This window comes from Anomaloglossus baeobatrachus, chromosome 9 (assembly GCF_048569485.1).
Source record: "Anomaloglossus baeobatrachus isolate aAnoBae1 chromosome 9, aAnoBae1.hap1, whole genome shotgun sequence".
NCBI classification, from domain to species: domain Eukaryota; kingdom Metazoa; phylum Chordata; class Amphibia; order Anura; family Aromobatidae; genus Anomaloglossus; species Anomaloglossus baeobatrachus.
Genome location: NC_134361.1, coordinates 60308446 through 60334992, shown reverse-complemented (window position 1 = coordinate 60334992; position 26547 = coordinate 60308446). Strand labels below are relative to the sequence as shown.

At 45.8% G+C, this 26547-nt stretch overlaps 1 protein-coding gene across 3 annotated transcripts in view; it reads right to left on the bottom strand.

The window, feature by feature from the left end:
* Positions 1-14421, bottom strand: part of LOC142251186 (integrator complex subunit 6-like) — a 112275-nt gene extending 97854 nt beyond the window's left edge. For 2 of the 3 annotated variants that reach the window (XR_012725294.1, XM_075323743.1), the window contains exons 1-2: positions 14087-14420; positions 13926-14003 (exon numbers count right to left, since the gene is read on the bottom strand). Coding sequence is in view for 2 of the 3 variants with exons in the window: in XM_075323743.1 (XP_075179858.1) it covers positions 13926-14003; positions 14087-14197 (189 nt within the window). In the remaining variant the exon portion in view is untranslated. Of the gene's footprint in view, positions 1-13925; positions 14004-14086 lie in introns of all 3 variants that reach the window. The other variant, XM_075323745.1, reaches the window with a different exon arrangement.
* Between the last annotated feature and the right edge of the window lie 12126 nt (positions 14422-26547).

The following is a 26547-nucleotide window of genomic DNA, read 5'->3' as shown; positions in this document are numbered from 1 at the left end:
GACGTGTTTAACTGGCCAAAACATACAGGGGCCCTCCCAGCGGCGCAGGCTTGTGCCCAACCTTACATGCCTTAAAGGGGACCTGGCCGCACGATTTACCTCTATAAAACTACTATAACAATCTTTATAAGGCCCCCGCACACATCCGTGTCTCTGGTACATATGACATCCATTTTGACACGTACCGGAGATACGGATACCCATTAAAATCAATGGCTTTGAGCACACGTGCGTGTTTCCACATAGACCATATGTCTGTGTGCTCCACACGTAGACATGTCAGTTTTTCTCCGGCAGTACGGGTGTCACACGGATGTGATCCATGTGACACGCACCGGAGACCACCACGTTTCTGTGAAATAAAATAAATTTCTATCTTCACCTGTCTCCAGTCCTGCTGTTTCTGCCTCTGCTGTCACTTGCTTCCGACCCCCGCTCATTATGCTCATTGCACAGAGGACCAGCAGCAGAGCCGGACACAGCAGCACCATGGACAGGTAAGAAGAGAATTCATGCTGTCCATGTGCTCTGCAGATGTCACACGGAGAGAGCACACACACACACACACACACACACACACACACACACACACACACACAGATGTGTGAAAAGGCCTAATGTTGTATCCATTGTTGAATAGTAATGTGGATATCTTATATAAAGTACATGGCCTGAGTGCAATAGCAGGCTTGTGCCAATGGGGACATCCAGTCTAAGGACCTGCTTCACTAAGTCTGGCATTGTGGATGACAACTTAATGAAGGGTTCGTTGGAATATGACGTTAACACTAGAAGTCCCAGAAACTTCGAGCTCCCCCCTGAAGTCCCGAAAGAGGGTCAAATGACCCTTAGTCCAAACTGAATGGAACAAACTAGAAACTAAATGGCTAAACTCCATGGAAAACAACAACCTCCTGTAGTGCGACAGTAATGTCCTTAATTAAAGAACAAAAGACGGTTATTATAGGATGTTAGCTAAAATCCTTCAGGTCATTCCACCCGTCTCTGGGTTCCAAAAGGTAGAAATGTTAAATGACCCCTCTCTGGGACTTCTAGTGTTAATGAATTTTCCTACAAGCCTATAACCTGCTGTAACCCTCAGTCCACCATAGCGTCCCACAAACAGATCTGTTCTCACCTACTGTTCCCTCACCCTTCCCTGTAGGCTGAGCCCCCGCGGGCAGGGTCCTCTCTCCTCCACCTGTCTGTTCCTTGAAATGTGCACGATTATTGTACTTTTCTAACTATGCCCCTTTTTCGCATGTAAAGCACCATGGAATAAATGGCGCAATGATAATCTTCATAGAGCACACATCGCCAGAAATCCTACTCGAGTTAGGGATAAACATTTCTGAAGGAAGAAATGCCAACACTTTGGAAGTATTTGAAAGGCGGGTGTAGCCATGCCCAGCCTAATTGCCAGCTCCGCCCATCTTGGCAGAACGGCTTCAACCCTGAAAGTGTCAGAAGTTGTCTGTAACTCTGGGTTGCCCAAAGTTTTGAAACTTCTCCCAAGTGTTTCACGACAGTTTTCTGGTGTAAAAGCATGTGTTCATCTTTACCAAGCCCAATCCTGGTCCATTCATCCATTTCTATTTTATGTAATCTCAACCAGCATGGTGGCTCAGTGGTTAGCAGTAGTCTTGCAACGCGGGGGTCCCGGGTTAAATACAAACCAGGACATAGGCAAGGAGTTTGTATGTTATCACCATGTTTGGGTGGGTTTCCTCCAGGTTCTCCAGTTTTCTCCTACACTGAAGACATGGCCCTAAAGGGAACACTGATTATCAAGTCTGGGGCTATTCAATTAAATCCACGGCTGCAGATAAAACAGCGTTTATTGATCAGAGGTCTGGTTTTGACATCAGTCATCTTATATGGTGAATATTTAACCCCTTCACGACCCATGGCAGATCTATCCGTCATGGAGCGTGTGACATAAAGCCCCGCCCCCTGTCGTGGGCAGGATGCGGCGATCCACGCACATATCAGCTGTTTTTAACAGCTGACATGTGTGCCTGCATGTTCTGAGTGGAATCGCATTCCACCCGGAACATTTAACCCCTTACATCTCGCAGCCAAAATCTGGCAGTGAGATGTATATGCGCGCCGCCATGATTTTCACTTACCGCCGCCCCCACCGGAAGTCACGTGCGTGATCATGTGACTTTCGGTGGTTGCCATGGTAGCACAGGGTCATTTGATGACGCCTATAGCTAACAAGAGTCACTTCCTTTCAATGCCGGAATACAGAAAGTAAAGCACCATATCTGCAGTTCTCAGTTCTGTAGCTGAGATCTACAGATCGGGCAGAGCAATCAGATTGCTAATCGCTATAGCCCCCTAGGGGGACTAGTAAAATAAAAAAATAAAAAAAGTTTTAAAAAATAAAGACAAACCTAAAAAGTTCAAAATCACCCCCCTTTCGCCCCATTGAAAATTAAAGGGTTAAAAAAAATAAAAAAATATACACATTTGGTATCGCCACGTTCAGAAATGCCCGATCTATCAAAATATAAAATCAATTAATCTGATCAGTAAACTGCGTAGCGGCAAAAATATTCCAAACGCCAAAATTACATTTTTGGTCACCGCAAGTTTTGCGCAACATGATATTACAGGCGATCAAAGTGTAGCATCTGCGCAAAAATGGCACCATTAGAAACGTCAGATCAAGATGCAAAAAATAAGCAGTCACTGAGCCACAGATCCCAAAAAATGAGAACACTATGGGTTTCGGAAAATGGTGTAAAACGTGCACCACTTTTATTGGACAAACTTGTGATTTTTTTTAACCCCTTAGATACAAGTAAATCTACACGTTTGGTATCTAAAAACTCGCACTGACATCAGGTATCACAATGACATCAATTTTACCATATAGTGAACACTGAGTAAAATATCCCAAAAACTATTGTGCAATCACACTTTTTTTTGCAGTTTTTTCACACTTGAATTTTTTTGATATTTTCCAGTAGACTTTATGGAAAAACTTTTGGTTTCATTTAAAAGTACAACTCGTCCCGCAAAAAACAAGCCCTCATATGGCAAGATTGACAGAAAAAAAAAAAAAAAAAAGTTACGGCTCTCGGAAGAAAGAGGAAAAAACAAAAACTGAAAGTGCCCGGGGGCTGAAGGGGTTAATGCAGCAATATCTGCTCAATTAGGTTGTGACTAGTGTTGAACGGACCCGGATCTGAAAAATCCGGATCCGCACGGTTCGACGTTCCGATCCGAGTCCGACCAGTACCCGGGGTGCACGATCCGGATTTTTTTACTCTCTCGGATCCGACTCCCCATTGATTTACATAGCCGCGGATTACGGATCGGATCCGGACTTCGGCATCAACCCGATCCGGATTCATCGGACCCGGATTATAGCCGATCCGCTCAACTCTAGTTGTGACATATCTTCAGAGGTTACACCGGCATGGCGATTACTTAGGGTTCGTCATCTTGAAAAATGTATGCTTTTTTTAGGTCCCCCTTTGGAACAATACAGGTAGTCATAAACTTGTAACTTTCAAAAGGGGGTAAAGAAATTTTTAAAGGGGGTGTACATTATATATATAAAAAAAATAAATGTATATTTGGCTGCAGTGCTCATGTTTTCGGCCCTGTGCACACACTGTTTTTACCCACTTTTTTGCTGCAGAAATTTGAGAAAATGGTTGTAATTTTTCTGCAGACGTTCCCCAGCAAAACCTATGGAAAAAAAAATAAAGAATACCTGTGTGCACACTGCGTTTTTTTTTCTTCCAAGAACATTCTTTCTGCAGAATTTCTTGAGAAAGAATGTGCATGTCACTTTTCTGCAGGTATCTGCGTTTTTTGCCATAGATAATGGTAATAAAACGCAGGGACCAACCTGCGGAAAAAACGCATCAAAAACGCATGTGTTATTGGTGTCTTTTTTGAACGCAAGTGTGCTAATCTTTCACTCAAGAAGTTTGAGAAAAATCTTTTTTCTAGTGTGCACAGGGCCTTAAGGTATGTGTGCACATCTGCGTTCTGCCATGACAAATCTGCAACGTTCGTGCGTTTCAGAACGCAGCCGAAAAGTTGCGTTCTGGATGCATTGTTGAATGCAGAATTCATGCGTTCTGGATGCTTGCTCTGCCATAGACAGGGTGGGAAAAGCATCCGGAACGCACAAAAGTAGTGACATGTTGCTCTTTAGAACGCGTTTTGGATCAAAATTGCAGCATCCGAAACGCTGCGCTCTCAAACGCAACGTGCGGTTGGATTATGCACAATCTTCATAGATTGTGCTGGGGACGCAGGACACATGCAGTTACGCTGCAGTTCTGAACGCAGCATAAAAGCATGCAACATGCAGACGTACGCACACAGCCTGAGGGGTACTTCTCACATAGCGAGATCGCTGCTGAGTCACGTTTTTTGTGACCTCATTAGCGATCTCGCTGTGTGTGACACTGAGCAGCGATCTGGCCCCTGCTGTGAGATCGCTGCTTGTTACACACAGTGCTGGTTCATTTTTTGCTCGTTGCTCTCCCGCTGTAAAGCACACATCACTGTGTGTGACAGCGAGAGCAACGATCTGAATGTGCAGGGAGCAGGGAGCCGGCTTCTGGCAGCCTGCGGTAAGCTGTAACCAAGGTAAATATCGGGTAACCAAGCGAAGTGCTTTGCTTGGTTACCCGATATTTACCTTGGTTACTAGCGTCCGCCGCTCTCAGGCTGCCAGTGCCGGCTCCTGCTCCCTGCACACGTAGCCGGAGTACACATCGGGTAAATAAGCAAAGCGGTTTGCTTATTAACCCAATGTGTACTCTGGCTAGGGGTGCAGGAAGCCAGCGCTAAGCGGTGTGCGCTGGTAACCAAGATAAATATCGGGTAACCAAGTGCTTGGTTACCCGATATTTACCTTAGTTACCAAGCACAGCATCACTTCCACGCGTCGCTGGGGATTGGTCACTGGTGAGATCTGCCTGATTGACAGCTCACCAGCGACCATGTAGCGACGCACCAGCGATCCTGACCAGGTCAGGTCGCTGGTGGAATCGCTGGAGCGTCGCTAAAGTGTGACGGTACCCGTCCCTAAAGCCAGTTTGTTATCTTCTATCTGTACCAGTGAGATTTAGGTAAATAAAAACCCAAAATAGAAAGCAGTATCACCCTGATCCTATTTATTCCTATGGGGTACAGTCAGCGATGTTAATCAAGCGAACAAAAAAAGATAAGATTTTATAAAGACAAGTCAGCAAAGTTCTAGAGTTTTCCACTAAATCTCATCCCTCCCTCATTTACACAGCAGCTCATCTGTGAGGGCAACAGTAGGACAACCTGTTTAAATGCCAACATATGGCCCGTCAAAACTCTGGCCATGCAGTTCTCAGACAATGTAGAGTTTGTCCAATCCTTTGTTAAAAAGATCCCTCAAAATTAAAGGGAATCTGTCAAAGGTTTTTGCTTCCCCATCTGAGAACAGTATAATGTAGAGACAGAGACCCCAATTCCAGTGATGTGTCACTTACTGAGCTGTTTGCTGTCATTTTTATTAAAACAATGTTTTCTCTGCTGCAGATCTAGCAGTTATATAGCGCTCATGAATATGCTGGAATACCTGAAATATGCCAAATAGTCCTGTAATGATAATCCCCTGCTGATTAAACAGTGATTTTATCAAAACTACATAACACTAAGCAGTCCAGTAAGTGACATCACTGGAATCAGGATCTCTGCTCCTACGTTATGCTCCTCTCAGATTAGGTGGCAAATATCTGGTGACAGATTCCCTTTAACTTGACCACAAGTTTCACCAACAGCAATCAGATGTAATACATATGGGAACCTGGTGGCATCTCACTGCCGGCTGACATCAGATTGTGGTGCTGCTGCCAGATGAGACCTTCCACTACTGACTCAAGGTCCTATAGGGCTTTATTGCATGGGTGCTGTCTGACAGTCCCAAAAAAACAAAACAAAACCCCAACATACAGGAACAGCCCTATAGATTAGAATGGGTACCTGAAACATGGATATCTGACCGGGGCCTTAGAAAAATATATGGCTGTGTCCTATTCATTTTAATAGGGGCTTATATAAATATTTGCATATTCCTTCACCAGAAGCCTCATTCACATATAGGGAGGGGATAGACTTAAGGTTTGTGCAGCTGAACCAAGTTCCCACAATGAGTGTTTTTTTTTTTTGTTTTACGGCATATACCCTTAATGTTTTTTGTTGTGTGTTTTTGTTTTTTTATCTATTGAAATAGGGAAACTCAGAAAAGAAAAAACAAAAAACAAAAAAAACAATTGACATTCTGCTTCTTTTTCTGCAAAGAAAAAAAAAAAAAAAAAAAAAAAAAAAAAAGAGGCAACATGTGCAGAGCACTTCAGGATTCTCAGACTTTGCTGAGATGCTTTTTTCCTTGCAGTATTGATTAAAATCTACAAGGACAAAAAGCGAGGTGTGCACAGAGCCTTAGCCCATAGACTTGAATGAGGAACAAAATCCACATCAGGAAAAAAAAAAAAAAAAAAATGCATATGTGTCTTCAGTGGGTTTCTGCAATGGAACCAAAAATACAAAAAAAAAAAAAAAAAAAAAAAAAAAATCTGCACACAACTATCAATAGTTATTACAGCTAAAGAACAGGAAGTATCCAAAATAAAGCAGCTTTGTATAAAACTTGATATTGCAAAAGGAGACAAACCTCCCAGCTGAAATAAATACATACATACATAGAAGAGGGGAGGGAAAAAAAAAAAAAAAAAAAAACCACACACAACAAACCTGAAATAACCTGCTAATAAATACAGAAATGCTGCAGAAGAAGAAAAAAAAAAAAAAAAACTTCAAATACTCATTATGGGAACATAATCTGTCTTGACCCAGATGTTACAATTAGACCAGCTGCAGCTTGACTCGGAGACCGATATTTCCAGACTGAATACATTGATAAACAGCAATTTGTTTTACTAGCTGGATATTAATTATCCAGACCGGTTTTTGACAACCTTACTGAAAAATGCCAAGTTCTGAAAGTCTAAACAGCTCCGTGCAATGGCACCCAAAAAAAAAAAATCACATTCAGTTAGTGTCACTGATCCAAAGCCACATCTCCAAGAAGGGGGGGGTTGGAATGATGGAATTCTTCATGTGGTTCCTGTTCTTACAGGCAAAATATGTAAAACAAGTGCATTAAAAAATAATTAAAAAAAAAAAAAAAAACATACCGCAGCAAACACGATATTGGTTCCATCAGCACTGTCTAAGGCTCTGTGCCCACGTGGCATATTTTCATGCAGTTACACTGCGATCTGCACCTCAGCGTAACTGCATGCGTCCTGCATCCCCAGCATAATCTATGCAGATTGTGCATAATCCATGCACACGTGGCGTATTAGAACGCAGTGATTCGGCTGCTGACGAAGCGCTGCGTTCTAAGAAGGGACATGTCACTTTTCATGCGCTTTGCCTGCAGCCCCCGCTCTGTCTATGGGAGGGGCTGCATCCAGAGCGCATGAAATCAGCTTTACATTACGTACTGTTTCTGCAGCGATTTGAAGCGCACGTGTGCTGTTCAAATCGCTGCAGAAATTTCTGCAGGGACAGAACGCAACGTGGGCACATAGCCTAAATATGCCCATAAGAAAAGTGACTTTCTTCCTAAAATTTCTGCACAGAGTGGTGTCAGGCACAAACACAGCTCCAATAAAGTGAATGGGGTTGAGCGGCAATACCACAACCAGCCTGTAGGCAGATGTGGCGCTGTTCTCAGAGGAAAGCAGCTGTGGGGGTTTTTTTTTTTTACCTTATCAGAACTTTTGGCTCTAGTTATGTGGACAGAACTGCACTGGATTTCACCTAGAATAACCTGAACATTTACAAGCTGCTCTATAAGAAGAGAGCAAATAATCTCCATGTGATTACACGACAATGCTTACATTTATTATGGAAGGGAAGAGCAGATTACAGCTGAAATGTCTCAGGGCTCACCCACTAATTATCTGTCATTATGTGCCAGTGAACTGTTCATGCGAGATCTCCCAAAATATCAATATCACAAAGCCGTTCTGCAGTGTGCAGGCCTGAAAACGAGCACCGCCGGGATTTACTGCTAGATACAACAGAACTGCAGAATAAGACACCTGACGGCAGGTGTCCATAGCCCGGGGGCTACACATACGGCAAGGGGTGGTCTGGGGGCTACACATACGGCATGGGGTGGTCTGTTGCTTGACATTGAATGCCCCTGTCCCACGCCAGACTGACCGAGGGCAGGTCTCCGGATGGCGAATATGAAGCAGATCTTCCTACATCATTTTGGATGAAGTTTCACAAAATATCACCCATGTATTATAAAAAAAAAATCCATAGTGTAAGGCTACTTTCACACATCCGGTTTTTGCTCTGCGGCACAATACGGCGCTCTGCAGAAAAACCACAACCGTTTTTTTTGCCGCCGGTTGCGTTTTTTTTTTTGCATAGACTTACATTAGTGCCGTATTGTGCCGCATGGGCCTGCGTTCGGTCCGTTTTTTGCCGCATGCGGCAGATTTAGCCGATGCCGCGGCCGGATGGAACGTTGCCTGCAACGTTTTTTTGCCCCTCCCAAACCACAGGGGCCACTCCCAAACCACAGGGGCCACTCCCAAACCACAGGGGCCACTCCCAAACCACAGGGGCCACTCCCAAACCACAGGGGCCACTCGTATTCTCTAACTTAAATTTCTTTGCCTAATTTATTTCTTAAACTGCTCTCAAAAACTGTAATCCAAACTTGGAAAATCACATCTACAAGTAAAAAAAAAAAAAAATTTAGAGGGAATCTCACTGTAGGATCAACCCTCCCTCTTGGGCTTCATTCACACGTCACTTTCTCAATCGAGTGCTATTCAGATAACATTCGTACATATGATTGTTTATGGGGCTAAAAACGTCACTTTTTTTTTTTTATAACTCCGGCCATACAGTGAGGAAAATAAGTATTTGATCATCTGCCGATTCTGCAGGTTCTCCCACCTACAAGGAATGGAGAGGTGTGTAATTTGTATCGTGGGTACACTTCAACTGGGACAGACAGAATAAAAGATAAATAATCACATTGTATGATTAAATAATTCACTTGCATTTTATTGCATGAAATACATATTTGATCACCTACCAACTGGCTCTCAGTCCTGTTTTACAAAGCCCTCCTATTCTGCCTCAATACCTGTATTAATTGCACCTGATTGAACTAGTTACTGATATAAAAGACCTGTCCATTCAATCACTCCAACCTCTCCACCATGGCCAAGACCAAAGAGCTGTCTGAGGACACAAGTTTGCAGCCCTGCACAAGGCTGGGATGGGCTACAGGACAATAGGCAAGCAGCTTGGTGAGAAGGCAACAACTGTTGGCGCAATTTTTTTAGAACATTGAAGAAACACAAGATGACTGTCAGTCTTGGGCCCCATGCAAGATCTCACCTTGTAGCTATTATTATTATTATAATAGCGCCATTTATTTCATTCGCTTTACAAGTGAAAGAGGGTATACATACAACAATCAACAGTACAAAACAGACTGGTAAAGGAGGAGAGAGGACCCTGCCCGCGAGGGCTCACAGTAGCTAAGGAGGATTGTGAGAAAGGTCAGGAATCATCCCAGAACTACATGGTAGGACCTGGTCAATGACTTGAAGAGAGTTGGGACCACAGTCTCAGAGATAACCATCAGTAACACTCTACGCAGTCATGGATAAAAATCCTGCAGGGCAAGCAAGGTCCCCCGCTCACACCAGCATATGACCTGGCCTGATTGGATCATCCAGATGGTCATTAGCAAACTTCAGAGGAGGCATGGGAGAAGGTCATGTGGTCAGATGAGACCAAAATAAAACTCTTTGGTATCAACTCCACTCACAGTGTTTGGAGAAAGAAGGATGAGTACATCCCCAAGATCACCATCCCAACATGGGGGTGGAAACCTCATACTTTGTGGGGTGCTTTTCTGCAAAGGGGAAAGGACAGGGGACCATAGACCATATTGAAAGAAGGATGGATGGAGTCCTGTATTGTGACAATTTGGCCAACAACCTCCTTCCCTCAGTAAGAGCATTGTTGACAGGATATGGCTGAGTCTTCTAGAATGACAATGACTCGAAACACACAGCCAGGGCAACAAAGGAGCGGCTCCGTAAGAAGCATTTCAGGGTCCTGGAGTGGCCTAGCCAGTCTCCAGACCTGAACACAATAGAAAATCTTTGGGAGGAAGCTAAAACTCAATGTTGCCCAGTGACAGCCCCAAAACCTGAAAGATCTGCAGAAGATCTGTATGGAGGAGTCTCCAAAATCCCTGCTGCAGTGTGTGTAAACCTGGTCAAGATCTACAGGAAACGTCTGACCTCTGTAAATTACAAACAAAGGTTTCTACCAAATATTAACTTCTGTTTTTCTATAGTATCAAATTATTACTTAATGCAATAAAATGCAAGTAATTTCAAAATCATACAATGTGATTTTCTGGATTTTATTTTTTTATTTTGTCATAGTTGAAGTGTGCCTATAATAAAAATTACAGAGCTCTCCATTTTTGTAGGTTGGAAAACTTGCAAAGTCAGAAGAGGATCAAAATTTTGGGCGGAAAATTGGGGGCGTCTTATAATCCGGTTGTAGCTTACTGAGGGGTGAAAAGTGGGGGCAGGGGCAGATGGGGATGGCAGGAGTAGAGCATTACTGTGGGTGTCCCGGTGATGCAGGAGCCATCCCGAGTGATTAAAGAATGTTGGTAGTGAGGGCGCCAAAGAAATGGCGCCCGGAGGCAGCGCAGATTGAACTCTCGGCTCAATGACGAGCTGAGATCTCATGTGCGCACGTGCCACCTCTGGCCCATTGATCTCTCGGCAGTGGACATAAGGAGAATGGCATCCTGGAGGTGGCATGTGCGTAGATCAGATCTCGGCTTTGTTAAACAGAGAGCTCAATTTACACATACGCCAACTCCGGGCGCCATTTCTTTGAAGCCCGCACCACCACACTTTGTTACCAAGTATAGCTCCTGCCTCACAGCGCCCACAACATAGCCGAGACACCCGCTGCACTTACTCCACCACTGCTGCCTACCTAGTTAATTATAACCAGATTATAAGACCCTATTTAAGCCAAAAAAAATTTTTTTTAGCATTTTTCTTTTTTCAAATTTGGGGTTCATCATAAGCCGCTGCATCGTATATAACAAAAAAATAAGGTAGTTACTTTCCCCACTGTGTAAGCCACATCACTTATTGAAGCGATTTTGGAATAATTTCAGTTAGGAAAACTAGACAAAGAAACGTTCACCTACGAAAAACAAATGGGGCTCAAGTTGTAAGCAGTTTTTTTTTTTTTTTTAAACAGGTTTGGTTTCCTCCCCATGTCAGTCATATTGTGAGAAAAACAGTGAGCGCATCCTTGGGGCACCGTCACATGAGGAAATGTTTTGTTCACATTTTGAAGTTGAAAACGAGCAGCATATTGTATCAGATTCAAAACAGATGGGCTCATAGCCCCTGAATGCAGCAAATGGGCAGTTTTGTGCTTTCGCTTTTCCTCTAACTTTTAAGATCCAAGAGTTTATTATTCCATAGACACAGCCATATCAGAATATTTTATTTATTTTTTTTGTGGAATGTTATGGTTATGACACCATTCTTTGTACCACATGATTTGTTAAAAAAAAACAATTAAACACAGGTGGAGAAATGGGGACAAATTAACTTCGCCACTGTCTTCCTTTTTTCTGGGAGAAGAAAAAAAAAATGAGCTGGGCAGTACAATTACAATATTGCAATGATAATCTACTTTATTGTTTTAATGGCGTAAAAAGATTCCGCACTTAAAAAAAAAAAAGTAAATAATTTCCAAAACGCAACTTATTTCTTGATTGACTCATGTGTTTTTTTTTTTTTAATGTGAGTTGTAGTTTAACCGATTTAATTTTAGAGAATCTTTTGATAAGTTTGTATTGCCGACGATTCTGCTGCTCTTTGTCAACCGAGCGGCTCTTTCTCTTCTAGACTGCTCTGTGGATGGGGCGACTGCTGGATATCCAGTTAGGCAGCAAGCTGTCAGCCAGCATGATGTTGGCAGAGCTGATGAGATGTTTCTGCTCTGTTTACGTGGTTAAAGGGAAGCAATCACCAGGATTTTTGTATATAACCTAAAGTCAGCTCTATACTGGCACTATCAGGCTGATTCTATACATACCTGTAGTGGGCAGCTCGGATGTTTAGCTTTTGAAATCGAAGAAAGTGAAGTTTGTAAAATGAGCAGCTTCTTGAGTGACAGTTGCACTGGAGCAGATCATATATTCATAGTTATCCCCTCCCCCTGTTAGAATTAGCATAAGTATTATACAAACAACTCCCTTTGTCTAGCAGGACCTGTGTGAGGTCATACCCATGTGACCTGGTATCCAGCTTTGGTAGCTGAGGCCCTGCCCCTTCTGGTCACATGGGTATGACCTCACACAGGTCCTGCAACAGACAAAATGAATCATTTGTATGATGCTTATGCTAATTCTAACAGGGGGAGGAGATAACTATGAATATTATCTGCTCCAGTGCAGCCGTCACTCAACAAGTTGCTCATTTTACAAACTTCACTTTCTTGGATTTCAAAACCTAAACATCAGAGCTGCCCACTGCAGGTATGTATAGAATCAGCCTGATAGTGCCAGCATAGCACTGGCTTTAGGTTATATACGAAAATCCTGGTGATTGGGTCCCTTTAACGGAAGCCACGGAATCACTGGCAATAGCCATCAGTGAGCGCTGAGCTGGCAGAGATCGGTGCGAGGTATAACAAGCAGGTTGTCTATGTTTGTCCCATAGTAACAAAAAAAATAAATAGTCCTAGATATACTCATTGAATGGTCAATGCTGATTTCTGCCGTTAAGCCAGCACCAACTGTACACGGAGCAGTCTCAGCACCACACAACCGCTGCAGCCAATCCCTTGGCTGAACTGTGTTGTGCTGTAAATACAAGAGGCACTGATGGGCAGCAGTGGTCACTTGCTAGTACAGGATCTCATCACTGAAGAGTAATGAGAACAAATAGTATAGGCAAACAAGGGGAATGAGATAGGGTTGTCCAAGTAGTGGACATCCCCTTTAAAAGAATTGCAGCTGAAAACTAAATACAAAAAAAAAAAAAAAAAAAAAAATGAAAAAAAAAAAAATCGGTATCACAGTGAAGACTATTACAGCCAGGCCTACTGCAAGAACGACAGAATTTGCATTTTATTTTGCTGCGGCTTTTTTACCCATATGTAGCATTATGTAATAAAATGAACTAATATATACACACATATACATACACACATATACATACACACATATACATACACACATATACATACACACATATACATACACAGCTCATATGGAGGCAGAAGGAAAAGTAAATATAAAGAAAAAAAAAAAAGTGAAGGTGTGACGTGAGTCCGCAGAGCCGCGCTCCTCGGTGAGGCCGGTACTCGCCGCCGCCGGGGAGGAGGATGCACAGCCGCACGGGGCCGGCGCACCCGGGTCTGATGGACTCTGCTGCCTATCAGCACTCAGCGTAGCTAAACAGGAAGGGGCGTGTCCGTGAGTCCGCCTCCACCAGTCAGCACGAGGCAGTGGTGACGTCACCTAGCCCCGCCCCCTCCAGCGCACTCTCCGCCCCACCTCCATCTCAAGCGCTCGAGCCCCATACAAAAGCAAGATGTCCGCCATCTTCAGTGGCTGCGACCCGGCTACTCCCGCCGAAACCTCCCCCTCCCCTGTCAGCCTGTACGAGCGCCCCCGCCCCCCCGGTGCCCGCTCCGGCCCGAGTCCTCCCCTCCCTTCCCCCGCTAGAAGGACACTTTGGCTCTGGATGGCGGCCTAATACGTCCTCCCCTCCCGCCACGGAGTCGGGTGTCGGCGGGGGAGCGGCCGCGTTTACCTTGATGCAGTATGGAGGCTCGTCATACGTAACCAGCATGTACCTGTCGCCCCTACTGGCCGGATCCCGGGCGCGCAGCTGCGGGGACACAAACAACAACGGGCAGTGAATATCAGCCCCGCACACCGCGCTCTGCGCCCGCCCGCGCCGCTCCTTGTTACCTTCATGAATAGCTCAACCGCGCCTTTGGCAATATCCAAATACGTCGTCCCCAAGTACGTCCGCTGGTTCATAGAGGCGGACGTGTCTATGAGGAACAGTAAGATCGGCATTTTCAGCGCATGCTAGGCGGTGACCCCCTCCGAGCGCAGCCTGCTACTGCCGGCTATCGCCCCCGGCTCGCTGCCTAGACGGGGGTTATTTTGGGGGCGGGCTGGGGGGTTATTGCCCCCTCTCTGAGGTGTCCTGGGTCCCCGGCCGCCGGACGGCCCTCCGCCCCGAGTACTGCTCACTTGAGCTCTGAGTCTCTTCACCGTGTTCACTGATAGATAACTTCTCTTCCTAACCCTCAGCCGCGCACCATGTGACCGCCCGGCCCCTCATTGGCTGGGCGCGTTTTACATATTCATGAGCAGTTCTCTGTAAAACCCATAGCCGGGCATCACGTGGTTGTACGCTGTCACATTGGCTGGCATGTATTTACATATATGAATATTCATACGACGGGCGTGGGCTTTTGCGGAAGCCGCGTTGGTTTGTGGGAGTTGTAGTCTGATGAGCGTTCGGTCGGTGTCCATTTTTGGGGCTGTGTTTATAGAAGTGGGCACTGGGGTTTCGCTGTGTGAGAGGGAATAGGCTCCCCCAGAGGCATTACTGTCATGGAGGAGGATAGGGAGGAACTAGAGACAGTATATGCACTCTGTGACCCTTTATGGGGGTGCACACATAGCTGTACATATGGTATAGAGAGGGGAATCCTTTCTGGAGGTGCACACATAGCTCTGCATGTGGTATGGAGGGGGGAACCCTTTATGGGTGCCCATACATAGCTCCACGTGTAGTATGGAGAGTGGAACCCTATGTGACCCTTTATAGGGGTGCACACATAGCTGTACATATGGTATAGAGAGGGGAATCCTTTCTGGAGGTGCGCACATAGATCTCCATGTGGTATGGAGAGGGGAACTCTTTCTGGGGGTGCACACATAGCTCTATATGTGGTATGGAGAGGGGAACCCTTTATGGGGGTGCACACATAGCTCTATATATGGTATGGAGGGGGGAACCCTTTATGGGTGCCCATACATAGCTCCACGTGTAGTATGGAGAGTGGAACCCTATGTGACCCTTTATAGGGGTGCACACATAGCTGTACATATGGTATAGAGAGGGGAAATCTTTCTGGAGGTGCGCACATAGATCTCCATGTGGTATGGAGAGGGGAACTCTTTCTGGGGGTGCACACATAGCTCTATATGTGGTATGGAGAGGGGAACCCTTTATGGGGGTGCACACATAGCTCTCCATGTGGTATGGAGAGGGGAACTCTTTCTGGGGGTGCACACATAGCTCCATATATGGTATGGAGAGGGGAACCCTTTATGGGGGTGCACACATAGCTCTCCATGTGGTATGGAGAAGGGAACCCTTTATGGGGGTGCACACATAGCTCTATATATGGTATGGAGAGGGGAACCCTTTCTGGGGGTGCACACATAGCTCTCCATGTGGTATGGAGAGGGGAACTCTTTCTGGGGGTGCACACATAGCTCTATATATGGTATGGAGAGGGGAACTCTTTCTGGGGGTGCACACATAGCTCTCCATGTGGTATGGAGAGGGGAACCCTTTATGGGGGTGCACACATAGCTCTCCATGTGGTATGGAGAGGGGAACCCTTTATGGGGGTGCACACATAGCTCTATATATGGTATGGAGAGGGGAACTCTTTATGGGGGTGCACACATAGCTCTCCATGTGGTATGGAGAGGGGAACCCTTTATGGGGGTGCACACATAGCTCTCCATGTGGTATGGAGAGGGGAACCCTTTATGGGGGTGCACACATAGCTCTATATATGGTATGGAGAGGGGAACCCTTTCTGGGGGTGCACACATAGCTCTATATGTTTTATTTGGCATTCCATGATTAAGACCTGTTTAGGTTGAAACGCGTAGGAAATAGCTCCTCTGTCTTTTTGCCTCCCTATTTTTGTCTTGCACCGATGGAATATTTTTATTATCAATAAAGAAATTGCTTTTAAAGAAAATCTATTCTCTCCTGGAGTTGCTGGAACTCCTTCCTTTTCTTCATGTGTTTCCACCCAGGTCAGAGTGTTTCCGTGCACCAGAGGTAAGATTTGGGAGTGAAGAGGGGTGAGCTGAAGTTTCTCTTCCTTTTGATATAGCTCTATATGTGGTATGGAGAGTGGAACCCTTTATGGGGGTGCACACATAGCTCCACGTGTAGTATGGAGAGGGGAACCCTTTATGGGGGCACACACGTAGCTCTACATGTAGGATAGAGAGGGGACCACCACTGATCCTGAGAGCAGCCCTCTCATGTGCGCCACTACCATAAAGAAGCAAGGTTTATAGGCTTGGTCTCCATATCTAGGGATTGATGGAGTCCCGGCAGCTTAAACCCTATCAACCAGTCTTGTGTGGCCCTGGGAAAGGGGATTTTTGATGAGGAAATCCCCTTTAAACCACTAGTGACATCGCCTGTAGTGAAATAATTGAGGGTACATGTGTGTTTTTGGCCCTGGAGTGTAATCCACGGTCACCTGCTGTATAAGAGGGAGCAGAGACGAGAGCCAGGAACCTCTGCAGAGCGTCCATTCTGGCGGCATTTCACCGTTTACACGACCTTCCTCCAGGGGTGGATTACAAGTAGCCCTGGCCCCCACAAAAGCCCATTTTGCCCTCATTATAATACGCCTATGCCTCCCACTATAAAGTCAGAAACAGGAATAACATCAGAACTGTTGCACACCGCTCCTCTAATGGCTCACGGGCCGAGTCCTGGTTTCTAATCGACTCTTCCAAGTGGTAACGCAACTATCGTGAAAAATGAAGTTTTAATCTATAGCCTCATATGATAATGAGGGAGGAAATATTTGCCCTGAAGGATCAGTCCGGCCTCCGATCTTCCACTTACAACGCCCTGGGCAAAACCGATACCCTTGATGCAACCCACATCTTGGCAGCTTTTGGAAGCAACGTGCTGCCAGTTCTACTTGGATTGGATCGAGAATCTCAGCCTACATGGATCAGATTTGCTTTTCCATCAAGATGTTCCATCAGATTAAAGGGAATCTGTCAGCAGATTGCTACCTCATCTGAGAGCAGCATAATGTAGGCAAAGAGGCCCTGAGTTCAATGATGTATCACATAGATTAATGGCTACAACTATGCTGAGACAGTGAAAGATTTTAGATTTTATATGTAGCAGTGCTGGGAGAGCTTTCCCGCCCACACCAGGCTTTCAGTGCACATTTCCATAGACAGAAGCTGCTAATCACAGAAGGGGGAGGAGTTGGACTTTAACTCACATGCTGCTGAGACCCACTAATGATAAAGATAAGAGGCTTTGGCTAAGTTCACAGAGGACAGCTTTTGGTGCGTTTTTGAGGTCACAAAGATACACCAAAATGCATGCAATGTGAATATATCCTTAAGCTAATGTTGCAGGTAAACAAGACTGTGAGATAAGAGACGCAGGGCTGAAGTCTCTGTTTCAACTCTTTCAGCATGTTGTCTTCATCTTACATTGCAGAAATCTGCTCACAGAGTCCCTTATTAAGATCTGGAGAATTTAGTGCAGTGGATCTAAAAGAAAATGTCATTCCTCAGACCGGGCCTATTTTGTTCCATTACTCCTTGGTCCAGTTCTGTTTACGGAGGTCAGCATGGCCCGGTGCTTTCTGACACAGTTATCGTCCCCATTGCTTCACCCATTCTCCTCCCCTGGACCACTCCCTGCATACTAGGAAGACCCCACTAGACTGTTTGCTTCAAGGAGGCTCTGACCCAGACGTCCCCTCATGATTAGGCTGTTGACAAAGTCACTCAGATTCTTACTCTTGTCCATTTTTCTTGCTCGCAGCTCATCAAGTTCAAGAAGTGATTATTCACCGGCTGTCTAATAGCCCTTGACAGGGGCCACTGTCACAAGATAAAGTATTCACTGCACCCAGCAGTAGTTTTCAGGTTATGGCCGACTGGTGTTTACACCTTCTCCTTAATTTATGGTGTGTTTGTATCGTACATCATGGTTAGAGATAATGTCTGATCTGTGTAAGAATTCAGAGAGGAAATAAGGGGTCATGTACGGAGCAGGATTGTTTTATCTCCAATTATCATATATACAGTATTAGAGAATGGTATAGGATATTCAGGCTCACTGTCCACGTAGCAAGTACAGGTGCCACATGAATGTGAGCTACACTGCCCATCTGCACGACACTGCCGAAAATCAAAGTTGCATGGAAGTAGCCAATCAGTGACTGCAGCTGCATCTCCTCCTGTGTGATCAGTGTTGCATGCAAGTAGCCAATCAGTGGCTGGAGCTGCATCTCCTCCTGTGTGATTAGTGTTGCATACAAGTAGCCAATCAGTGACTGCAGATGCATCTCCTCCTGTGTGATTAGTGTTGCATGCAAGTAGCCAATCAGTGGCTGCAGATGCATCTCCTGTGTGATTAGTGTTGCATGCAAGTAGCCAATCAGTAACTGCAGCTGCATCTCCTCCTGTGTGAGTAGTGTTGCATGCAAGTAGCCAATCAGTGGCTGGAGCTGCATCTCCTCCTGTGTAATTAGTGTTGCATGCAAGTAGCCAATCAGTGGCTGCAGCTGCATCTCCTGTGTGATTAGTGTTGCATGCAAGTAGCCAATCAGTGACTGCAGCTGCATCTCCTCCTGTGTGATTAGTGTTGCATGCAAGTAGCCAATCAGTGGCTGCAGCTGCATCTCCTGTGTGATCAGTGTTGCATGCAAGTAGCCAATCAGTGGCTGGAGCTGCATCTCCTCCTGTGTAATTAGTGTTGCATGCAAGTAGCCAATCAGTGGCTGCAGCTGCATCTCCTGTGTGATTAGTGTTGCATGCAAGTAGCCAATGAGTGACTGCAGCTGCATCTCCTCCTGTGTGATTAGTGTTGCATGCAAGTAGCCAATCAGTGGCTGCAGCTGCATCTCCTGTGTGATCAGTGTTGCATGCAAGTAGCCAATCAGTGGCTGCAGCTGCATCTCCTCCTGTGTGATCAGTGTTGCATGCAAGTAGCCAATCAGTGGCTGGAGCTGCATCTCCTCCTGTGTGATTAGTGTTGCATACAAGTAGCCAATCAGTGATTGCAGCTGCATCTCCTCCTGTGTGATTAGTGTTGCATGCAAGTAGCCAATCAGTGGCTGCAGCTGCATCTCCTGTGTGATCAGTGTTGCATGCAAGTAGCCAATCAGTGGCTGCAGCTGCATCTCCTGTGTGATTAATGTTGCATACAAGTAGCCAATCAGTGACTGCAGATGCATCTCCTCCTGTGTGATTAGTGTTGCATGCAAGTAGCCAATCAGTGGCTGCAGCTGCATCTCCTGTGTGATTAGTGTTGCATGCAAGTAGCCAATCAGTAACTGCAGCTGCATCTCCTCCTGTGTGATTAGTGTTGCATGCAAGTAGCCAATCAGTGGCTGGAGCTGCATCTCCTCCTGTGTAATTAGTGGCTGCAGCTGCATCTCCTGTGTGATTAGTGTTGCATGCAAGTAGCCAATCAGTTACTGCAGCTGCATCTCCTCCTGTGTGATTAGTGTTGCATGCAAGTAGCCAATCAGTGGCTGCAGCTGCATCTCCTGTGTGATCAGTGTTACATGCAAGTAGCCAATCAGTGGCTGCAGCTGCATCTCCTCCTGTGTGATCAATGTTGCATGCAAGTAGCCAATCAGTGGCTGGAGCTGCATCTCCTCCTGTGTGATTAGTGTTGCATACAAGTAGCCAATCAGTGACTGCAGATGCATCTCCTCCTGTGTGATTAGTGTTGCATGCAAGTAGCCAATCAGTGGCTGCAGATGCATCTCCTGTGTGATTAGTGTTGCATGCAAGTAGCCAATCAGTAACTGCAGCTGCATCTCCTCCTGTGTAATTAGTGTTGCATGCAAGTAGCCAATCAGTGGCTGGAGCTGCATCTCCTCCTGTGTGATTAGTGTTGCATGCAAGTAGCCAATCAGTGGCTGCAGTTGCATCTCCTGTGTGATTAGTGTTGCATGCAAGTAGCCAATCAGTGATTGCAGCTGCATCTCCTCCTGTGTGATTAGTGTTGCATGCAAGTAGCCAATCAGTGGCTGCAGCTGCATCTCCTCCTGTGTGATTAGTGTTGCATGCAAGTAGCCAATCAGTGGCTGCAGCTGCATCTCCTCCTGTGTGATCAGTGCAGAAATGAGGATGAAGCTGCTTCCATTTTTCACAGCTTCGTTGTTCAAAAAAATTAGTTTTAAGCCCCATCACAAGTCCATTTAAAAAAATGCACGTGTGGCATATTCCATTTTGACCATCCGTATGTATGTGTGTGTCATCCGTGTGACATCCATGTCTACCGTTTGTCATCTTTCTGATACTCCGTAGTCTTTGCTTACAGGCGATTCTGGGTCACGCTGCGCTGTGTGAGACTTGGCGTTTCTGAAGAGCAGTGACATCATTAACGCTACCGCTGTTCTTGGTCACCAGGTCACTCCAAGTGCATGCCGCGCTGCAGGAGTCCCAGCGGTACTGAAGAGCGGTGACATTAGTAACATTACCGCTCATCAGTGTCACCGAGTCATGTACAGGGCATCGTGACACTGAGAGACCCGGTGACCCTGAACAGTGGTACCATTACTGATGTCACCGCTCCTCAGAGGCGCAGGGTCCCCAGGTCTCTCAGGATCACGCTGCGCTGTGCATGATCTGGTGACTGTAATGAACGATAATGTTACTGATGTCACCGCTATTCAAAGGTGCCAGGTCACCTGTCACGCTGCACTCTGGGAGACCCAGCACCTCTGAAGAGCGGTGACATCATTAACGATAGCGCTGTACTGGGTCACCAGGTCACTCCAAGTGCACGCTGAGCTGCGGGGGACGTGACGCTTCTGAAGAGCGATGACATCAGTAATGTTTCCGCTCATCAGTTGTGCCAGCTCTCCTGCAGCACCCAGAGTGACCTGGCGACCTGACCAGTGGTAGCGTTACTGATGTCACTGCTCTTCAGAGGCGCCGGGTCACCTGGTCATGCTGCGCTGTGGGAGACCCAGCGCCTCTGAAAAGCGGTGACATCAGTAACATTACCACTCATCAGAGTTGCTGAGTCATACACAAAGCAGCATGATCCTGAGTGACCTGGCGACCCTGAACGGTGGGAACATTACTGATGTCACCGCTCTTCATAGGCACCGGGTCTCACGTAATGTAACGTGACCCGGAATTGCCTGTAAGCAAAGTCTATGGAATGTCAGACCGATGCTCTGACCCTACCAGGGGTCTTGGTAGGGTCAGAAAAGATCAGGGGCCCAAGCCCATAGACACATTTTGCCACCTCGCCTCCCACCCAAACAAAAAAATTAACATCGCAGATAACATAGTGAAGGCTCTCTGTATAATGTATTAAGTCTTAGGGCGCTTTCACGCTTGCGTTGTGCGGCATCCATGTGACAGATGCCTTGCAAATAGTGTGATAATAAAGGCAACGGATTCCTGTGAAATAACACGTTGCGTTAAGTTTTCTAGCCGCGAGAGAGAGCCCCCATCATCACCGCACACAGAGGCACTACCGCCCCCATCATCACCGTACACGCAGGCACTACCGAACTCATCATCATCACACACATCCCGGCACTACTGCACCCATCATCACCGCACCGCACACACCCCGGCACTACAGCCCCCATCATCACCGCACACACACACAGGCACTACCGTACCCATCATCACCGCACACATCCCGGCACTACCGCCCCCATCATCCCCGCACACACCGGCACTACCGCACCCATCATCACCGCACACACCCCGACACTACTGCACCCATCATCACCGCACACGCAGGCACTACTGCACCCATCATCACCGCACACGCCGGCACTACCGCACCCATCATCACCGCACACACACAGGCATTACCTCAGTGACGTTCCCGCTGACAGCGCGACTCCCTTCAGTTTCTGTGTGGAGCTCACAGAGAGCGGCGGTGTTCTACGGCCACTCCTGTCAGCTTCATGTAGCAGAGCTGGATGCGTCGTGGGACCTCGTGTGGATTACGCCGTACCTGGAGGGGTATTTGGGGATTTTAATAAAGTGGTGAAAGAGGGTGTTTTTTTGTCTTTTATTCCAAATATAGTATTTTTTCAGGTGTATGTGTTTATTTACTTTCACATACAGGTTAATCATGGAATGTGTCTCATAGATGCCTGCCATGATTAACGTAGGACTTAGTGGCAGTTATGGGCTGCCATTAACTCCTTATTACCTCGATTGCCACCGCACCAGGGCAATTCGGGATGAGTCCTGGGACTGTCGCATCTAATCGATGCGGCAATTCCGGGCGGCTGCTGACTGATATTTTTAGGCTGGGGGGCTCTCCATAACTTGGGGCTCCCCATCCTGAGAATACCAGCCTTTAGCCATGTGGCTTTACCTTGGCTGGTATGAAAATTGGGGGGGACCGCACGTGTTTTTTTTAAATTATTTATTCATTGTACTGCACGATATAGACCCGCCCACCGGGGGCTGTGATTGGTTGCAGTGAGACAGCTGTCACTCAGCGTGGGGGTGTGTATGACTGCAACCAATCATAGGCGCTGGTGGGTGGGGAAAGGAGTGAATACTAGATGGAATAATGAGCGGCCGACATTTTCAAAAGCAGGAGAAGCCGCCGGAGCAGTGTAACAGCTGTGCTGCGCCGCGCCGGTGATCGGTGTTTATGAGAGAGGGGGGAGAGAGACCAGGAGTGATTTTAAACAATTTAGATCGTTCTGCTGGATATGCTGAGCATGCGCAGTAGAACGTGATGGAATCCGTCAGCGGATTTCGCCGCTTAGTGCATTGCGGCGGAATCCGCCCCCATAGACAATCATTAGACACCTTGGCGGATTCTAACGGAATCCGTCAAAGTGCGTTATGTTAACGACCCAAAAAACGCTACATGCAGCCTTCTCCGCCCGACGCTGCGTCAAAATAACGACTTAGCGTCGTCCAGCGGATGCAACGCAGACACTTGCGTTACGGTGCGTCGTTAATACAAGTCTATGGAGAATAGTGCAGTGCGTTAACGGACTGCGCTATTTTCCATAGCGGCGGATTGCGCTGAACGCAAGTGTGAAAGCAGCCTTATGTAGCACAACAAATAAAAGAGAAAACTGACAACAAATAATGTAGATGTGACCTGCAGTCCTATGTAACACCACAGATAACACAGTGATAACTCTTAGTACAGATAATGTAGTAGATGTCACCTGCAGTCCTATGTAACAGCAGAGATAACACAGTGTTAACTCCCTGAGTACAGATAATGTAGTAGATGTCACCTGCAGTCCTATGTAACAGCAGAGATAACAGGGATATCCCCCTGAGTTAGTAGATGGCAGTCCTATGTAACACCCCAATTTACACAGTGATTATATTCAGCAACAGAACCAAACCAAAGTTCAGAGATACGAGTGTGCAACACTTTGGAAAAAAAGTGTGTTGCTTGGAAACTGCGGTCCACATAATTGTATATTGTGTTATTAAAAACATGAATGTGATATGTAACATCATAGTTAGGCAAAGTTCCCACCTGTATTCACAAATTCCCAGATGCACCCCATTAGCAACAGGGTCCTTCTGCTTCCATTTGTATCAGTTATGCAGTGAATCCATTTTAAACATTTATTCTGTTCGTCCTCTTCTATAAATGGAACAGTCAAACGGAATGTGTGTGCAGGTCTGATGCCACCCTATGCTGGGGTCAGGCAGACGCATTTTGCTGTTCTTGTATGAATTGCTGCGTCCGGATCAACCGCTGCTCTCATACCTCCTCCAAATGTAGGTGATTTGTCCAAAGGAGGGGAGAGTGAAGCAGCCGATGATGAGTCACAGGGATAACCTGACATGAAAATGTAATGTGATCCTCAGGGGAGTCAGTGCCGACAATACTGGAATGGCGTTGGCACTGGAGATGAGTGGCTAAAATCACACAACAGTATAAAAAAAATCCATCCAATTTTCATCCAGAAAGGTGGGATGATTTCTTTTTCGGTAAAGTGATAGGTTATGAATGCGTCACCACACTGCATACAAACTGTCCATATCTAATCATCCAGATCGGTGCCGTGAATGCTGGTGCAAGGCATAAAAATGGCAACAAAAATTGAAAAATTGTGGCATTGCCAATCCAGAGGTAGGCATAAAATCAGGGGCCTTCAGCAGCCCCAACGGCTGCAATGGTAACTCATCAGCTCCCTGTGATAACCATTCTGTGATTGACATCAACATTTAAAGCACCACACCAGCGTCTTTTTAAATTTAAGCACTGGAGTGGTGCTTAATGTGGAGTCAGTGGCTGCTCTCGTCCGCTGGCCCGGCCGCCTTTAGAAGGACAGCGTGGCCCAGGGCTCATCCCAACTGAACGCACGACCTCCTTAACCGTGGGCGGAACACTACTCAGACAACACAGGGTGAGGGAATCACAATATTAATACTTTATTGGATCGCCAAACAATTAACGGCACATGGCACATAACCAGCAAAACACACAAATGTAACAGGCAACAGCCTGTTGCCACCCTTCCACCAGGGATTAGAATGTCCGTGCCTCAGAGGTTCCAGGGCTATTTACTCAAATCCAGCAGCACCCCGCTTTTGGCGGGCACCCACCGAGAAAGGAATAACGCCAGATTTAGGAAGCTGTCTGAGGTCTGCAAAGTCTGTAGTCCAGTGACTGTATTGTCCTAAGCTGGATTCCTTCCTTAGGTAGTCCTTGATAGCTCAGCCAATCCTTGCATTCGATGCTGAGGTCCATGTAGTGTTATAATCCAGGTTCAGCTTGCCAATCGGATCTGCAGGCCTAGATTGGTAGCATGTAGCAAGAGTCTCTCTGGCTCTGGGCAATGAATAGTCCTCCTTCTTATACCCCTGAGCTCTCCATTCAGACCATTGGGGTCTTCACGATTGGTGGATAAGACTGGGCTCTTATTGGATAGATTTCAAGCCATATTCAAATATCCAGAGACAGGATAGACAGGTAAGTTACATCACGTCTAGCAATTCATTTAGTAATACAATGGGAGGTTCGCATAATTGAGTTATCTGGGTGTCTGGCCTTCATTAGCCAAGGCAATTCCATGAGTCAACAAGAGTCTTGTAAAAACAAGGGACGGGGAGGGGGGGATGGGGGGGGGGGTTGTGTCTAAACAAACTGTCTTCATGTCTGGCTGAATGTTAAGAAAGTTAACCCATGCTAGGCACTGAGAGTCCATGTCATCACACTTAATATTATATTAATGATCTTATATTACTGATCTTAATAAAACCTACAGTTTACATTGTGCCATGCGGCCTCCCTAAATTCATTAAAAGCAGACCCATATTGAAGCAAATAGGGTTTGTCAGATAATGAAGGATATTACCGTAGCACCAGATGCCGGATTAACACCAATAACTTGCAGGTATGTGAAAGTGTTCTCTAATTTTGATCATTTTTCTTTTACATTTATGTCATTTACATTTTTATTATGTGCTTTAGAATAAATTCAATTTATGAAATAAGCTTAAGATACTGTGAGTTTACTCTTGTAGGATATAATCACATAGGACGACACAATGACCGCAACATTTAGGAAATTGCGTGTTGTTCTCTGATCTCCAGTGTGTATGGTGACTTGTATGATATGTACATCCGATTCTGGTATATTTGATTCTGGTGAAGTACATTACATAGATTGTGTTGGATATGATTGATGTTTAGGTTCTACCTATGTTTGTGTATCTGGAGATATCTGGGGTTTAGTGAGTCAAATAAATCCTTCCAGCAAATCCACCGGCTCATTACATTAATCAAGATGCAATTTAAAAATCCTTGTATAAGATTTCTGTAAATCCCCGGCTAATAGATAAATCAGAATAAATGAAAAGTACGGGTACCGTACTAATTATAAAATGTTTTTGGAACTCAAATGCTCTCGACATCTCGTTTTTTCCTCGGCACAAATGCACATAGCGCAATGCAAATCAGTAATCTCCAATTTATGGCAAATAATCCCGGACAAGTGCAGATAGTTTATTCTGGGGGGAAACATGTGTATGGCCTAATATACCTCTTGTCTTTCATTTTTCTCAAAGGTTTAGAAATGTTTTTCTAATTCCCTGACTTATTTCCATTTTTCATTTTTGTTAGTCACTTCCATTTTTGCATGTTGTCAAACTTAAAGGGAATGTGTCATCATTAAATGACCTTATCTGAGAGCAGCATAATGTGGGAAAAGAGACTCTGATTCCAGCCATGTATCACTTAGATTATCGGGTGCAGCAGAAGTTACACAATCAGAGTTCATAAAGCTAACCCCCCCACACAACAGCTCTGTGTATACATTGCCTATAGATGGTGAGCTGCTTATCAGAGGATGGGGAATGGGCAGACCAGGGCTCTTGTGCACTGTAGTCATGGCAGTGATTATCTCCTGAAG